Consider the following 5,337-nt stretch of genomic DNA (forward strand, 5'->3'; position numbering starts at 1 on the left):
GCAATGGAGAACAGCACAGAAGTGATGGAATTCATCCTGTTAGGGTTGACAGATGACCCCAAACTTCAGGTTCCTCTACTCCTGATATTTTTGTTCATCTACCTTGTCACTCTGATTGGTAATGGAGGGATGATGGTCATTATCTTCTTAGACTCCCATCTCCACACTCCCATGTACTTCTTCCTTAGTAATCTGTCCTTTGTGGATCTGGGATACTCATCCGCTGTAGCTCCCAAGATGGTGGCTGCCTTGCAGTCAGGGAACAAGGTCATCTCCTACAATGGGTGTGCAGCTCAGTTTTTCTTCTTTGTGGGTTTTGCCACTGTTGAGTGCTATCTCCTGGCCTCCATGGCTTATGACTGCTATGCAGCAGTGTGTAAGCCTCTTCATTACACCACCATCATGACAATGGGTGTATGCACCATCCTGACCATTGGCTCTTATGTCTGTGGCTTCCTCAATGCTTCAATCCACACAGCAGATACCTTCAGACTCTCTTTCTGTGGTTCTAATAAAATAAATCATTTCTTCTGTGACATTCCCCCACTCCTGGCCCTTGCATGCTCCAGCACACACATCAGTAGGCTTGTTGTCTTCTTTGTTGTGGGATTCAATGTCTTTTTTACCCTCTTGGTAATCCTCATCTCTTATGTCTTCATATACGTTGCTATTCAAAGCATACAGTCTTCTGAGGGACGAAAGAAAGCTTTCTCTACCTGTGCTTCCCACCTCACCGCTGTGTCCATCTTCTATGGCACAATCATCTTCATGTACTTGCATCCCAGTTCTAGTCAGTCCATGGACACAGACAAAATAGCATCTGTGTTCTACACTGTAGTGATTCCCATGCTGAACCCCTTGATCTACAGCCTGAGGAACAAAGAAGTGAAAATTGCCTTCTGGAAAATACTCAACAATCTTTACCCTCCGTCTTTTAGTGTGAGGTGGAAGTAGGCAGGTAAGTAAGGGATACATCTCCTGAGCCACTGAGACTTTTGAAGTCTGAATAATTTCAGTTCTACCTTCTCCAAGAATAGTGATTATTTCAATAGTATAAGAAGCAGCACTTGGAAATGTTTCATTCTGGAAGATGATCTTCTGTAGAACAAACATAACCTGGGACATTTATGCTTTTTTGAAGGGTTCTTTTGACATTGCTTAAAGTAGATCAAAGCACACTGGTGAATGTGGTAAATTTCCACTGCTCTTCTGTCTCCTTATTCAACATTGTTTGATTAGTACTTAACTTTCTGATACCAACAAAGTATCCTTTATTATTTTGAATGATGTATCATAGAATGGTGGAGCTTGGACTAAGAATCAGATGATTTAGGATCAAATCTTAACACTTGTCCTCTGTCTCCTTCTGATTCATAGTTTTATGCTTATGTATTCTCCATCTGTTTTTATTGAAGTCTGAGATAACTTTGGTAGCAAGTAATAAGCTAGTTGGGATAATCCAACAGTTTCAATAGATGACTTCCTTAAACTTTAACTTCATATGCCTTTCTTTGGAGAGGCTGTCCTGCATTCTGTGCTTTTGGTTTCTGCCTAATGTATTTACCAACATGTGCAGAAGATTTAGAGAAAACTGGCAATTATTCCAAGGATCATGAAAAAAGATATTTATCTTCTGGATTCAACTATTGTAATTTTCAGAATATAAAGTTTGGCAAATCTAGTATAAATATGTATAATAGCCTTCTAGACTTTTGCTCTTATTTTTATTTTTTCAATAACCCCCCATCATCTCTGGCTAACTGTTGCAGTCTGGTATTTTTTAATTAGATTTTATAAGAATGAAAAAAGTCTGCCTGAATTTATTTTTTAAAATAAAAGTGACTCAACGATGCACAGTGCAAGCCTACCTTCACTCATATCTTGTTCCATGAACCAATTGGTGTGAGAAAATGTGTCTGCATGAGAATGGAGTAGTGATTAATATTGCTTCTTACATATTAACTGCTTGATGGTGTTTATAGATATAATTAATGAAAGTCACTATATAGTCCAGAATTTCAAAATATAAACAGATTTTGCCTGAACAAGAGTCAGAGGCCCAGAATATTGGCTGGTAGATAACATCCCCTAGACATGACAGGGAAATGTACCCAGTAACTCTTAACAATATAGTTCTATGAAAAAGATCAACATAATGACACTACCAGTTGACATGGTATATACATGTCACAATATTAATTAAAGAAGACATCATGAATTTGGGACAAAGGGATGTGGGAGGAATTGAATGGGGGAGAGAATGTGGTGGCAGTGATGTAGATGAAGCACTTATGCGTAAAGTTCTCAAGACGTAAAATTATAAAATGAGAAATAAAAGAGATGAAAGCAGAGGGGTGAGCAAAAATGGTAGTTGAAAGTAGACCTAATATAATCATATTTTAAGTATATTATAAGTTAATAATGTATAGTCCAATTAAAATACAATGATGTCAGATAGAGAAATGAAAATCTATCTCAAAAAAGAAAATCCTCAAATGAAATACATTAAATTTTACCTCAAATATTAAAAAAAAGGAAAAAAAAACCCAAACTGAGAAATCTTAACTGTGTATATAGAACTCAAAATTTAGTTTTATATTGTACACAGGGAAGCCTCTATCTAAGAAAGACACCTCATAGGTCTTGTGGAGAACAAAGCAAAGAGGGAGTTTTGGAATAGGAGGCCAATGTGTAGGGAACCTAACTTTCTTGTCCCATGGTGACTTCCATATGGACACATAATGAGCTTCTGAATCCAAGATCTGGAGAACCTACATAGAGCTTGTCTATCCTCTTACCCGCTGACTATCCCACCTGTTCTTTCTCTGCAACCCACAAGATACACACTGGATCCCACATACAGTACCCTAATCTGGCCTGCCCTACCTGAACCACAACAGAATTTTAGACTTCAGCCAGTAAACCACAGGACTTTCTCACACCATATTAAACCTTTCCACTCAGCCAGATCTACCCTCACACTCCAGGTTTGGACCAGGGTGCATATCTTATGCTAGTACTGTCCCCTCTGTCCACATGCCTTCATTCCACTCAGGCCATTTCCAGTCTGAATATGATGGATACACACATACTTGATTCCTTATTATCTTTGCAATTTATCCTGCATGTTTGATGTAAAGATTACATAACTTTCTTGAGATCACATAGCTGATGAGAATAAGGATTTCCTTTAGCTACTGACAGTAGAATCAGGATTCTTGTATAGCACTTGGATTCAAACTCTGTTTGAGGTGAGTTTGACAGAAAATAACACTATAAAGACCTTTAGACCATTAAGATAATGGGAAGACCCACACTTTTCTGCCTCTGCTGGAGTATAGATTAAAAAAGAAATACACTTAGAAACTCAATTTACTATGTACTATAATAGTTTTAGAATTTAGATCTTGAACTTTAATTTCTCATAGAGCTTTAAATGTCACAAGGACGAGGAAAGGTCTTGCATAAGGTTAGAGTTGAAAGAGATTAAGAAGACAGGAAAAATGGGGAGGAGGAGAAAGGAAAGTGGAGACAGGTGGAGGGAAGAGAAAAGGCAGAAAGGACAAGACTGGAATTCATTTTCAGCCTGAATAGCTGTTTTCCAGACCCAACTCCAAATCCAGCATTCTTCAGCTCCCATACACCATGGAGAAAGATGTGGTTGTGAAGTGGGATCCAGGATCTGGGGTTTAGAGGATGTCCGTCCCTGTGAAAGGTGGGTGTGTCTCCCCACTGAAGAACAGAAAAGGTACATCCTTCTGCAGGGTCTAGCCTGGTGAATCTCCCTGAACTCCCTCCCCATCCATAGCTTCATCAAAACCCTCCAGATCTAGCCTGGGTAAAAAATCTAGTGCCCCAGGCTAGTCTGACCATCTCAGCCTGCACTACAGCCAATCTAGGCTTCTTCCAGGTCCCATATCCATGGCCTGGCCTAGTCACACCACCCTTCCCAGCACTAAAACCAACCTTTAGTTTTGCCAGGATCCACCCTACCTGAAGCCACCTACAGGTCACTTCTGCATTGCACCCTGCTTAGTAACCAGACTTTAGACATCCTCCTCTGGGATCTAGTCCTGTGAGTCTCCCTGAATACCCCAACCTCTCATCTGCTCCAACTTGCACTGTTCATAACAGATTCAGAATGAAACCAACAATATGGAAGATCAAGTCAGTATCTTCACTCTAAAACCCACCAGTACTGGAGAAATGTTGACTAATGAGAATTACCAAAAGTTAGGATTATGGGCATCGATGACAGAGTTAATGGCAAGTTAATGGAACAGACCAAATCTTCAACAATATTATAGAAGAAATTTCCCCAAACTAAGAAAATACACACCCATAAAGAAATCTATTATTGAATTTAAAGAAACAGTTTAACAACAATCCATTAATACTAGGTTATTTCAATAAGCCCACTTTCTCAAATAAAGACATCATCAGAACAAAAAATAGCAAAGAAACATCAGAATTAATTGACATCATGCAGCAAATGAACTTAACAGATATCTATAGAATATTCCACCCAAACACCTTCATAATTCTACTCAGAAGTACATGAAAGCTTGTATAAATAGACCACATCCTGGAACATAAAACAAATCATTACAAATTCAAAAGGACTGAAATCACTATTTATATCTTATATGACCACTGTGCAACACACGAAATTGAAAAAGAAAAAACATAAACTTGATCAAAATTCAAGGAGTTTAAGTTTAAAGAAGATAAACACACACACACATACAGAGGGAGGGAGGGAAGGAGGGAGGGAGGGAGGGAGGGAGGGAGGGAGAGAGAGAGAGAGAGAGAGCGAGAGAGAGAGAGCGAGAGAGCTTAAGAAAGATCTTAAGGGAATTAAATGCCTGAATTATGACCCAAAACCATAAGCATAAGGCTAATGGAACTGATAAAGATAACTCAGGACTCGAAAATGGAATTCAGTGAAGCAATAGAAACATTAAAGAAAACTCAATTGAATGAAATGGATTTGAAAAGTACAATAACACAATTTTAAAAACTCAAAGGAAAGCCTTAGAAGCAGAAGACAGACTATCATGACTTGAAAATAAAGTAGAGGATCTAGACAAAGTAAGAAGGAATGAAAAATAAATTTTAAACACAGAAAGGGAACACATAGAAAATGTATTTTCAGATCCTGATACTGGTTGATCAGTTTAACTGTATTTGCACATCCAAATTTGGCTTCTCTAAGAAAGTTAGATACACCCAGAAAAACACAGGCAATAGATAATCCCACACCAACAAATACCAGAGAAGGGAAACACACAACACTATCACCAAAAACTAACAGGAATTAACCATCACTGGCCATTA

General features: G+C 38.5%; 1 protein-coding gene across 1 annotated transcript; it reads left to right on the forward strand.

Annotated features, from left to right (window-relative positions):
* Window positions 1-954, forward strand: LOC118595623 (olfactory receptor 1444). Its single transcript, XM_036206335.1, has one exon. It carries the CDS (start codon window positions 4-6, stop codon window positions 952-954), a length of 951 nt encoding a protein of 316 aa, XP_036062228.1. The 5' UTR covers window positions 1-3.
* The last annotated feature ends 4,383 nt before the right edge of the window (window positions 955-5,337 follow it).

This window comes from Onychomys torridus, chromosome 1 (genome assembly GCF_903995425.1).
Source record: "Onychomys torridus chromosome 1, mOncTor1.1, whole genome shotgun sequence".
Classification (NCBI taxonomy): domain Eukaryota; kingdom Metazoa; phylum Chordata; class Mammalia; order Rodentia; family Cricetidae; genus Onychomys; species Onychomys torridus.

Excerpts from the sequence above, each read along its gene's own strand:
- LOC118595623 (XM_036206335.1), top strand. The coding sequence starts at position 4 with ATGGAGAACAGCACAGAAGTGATGGAATTCATCCTGTTAGGGTTGACA.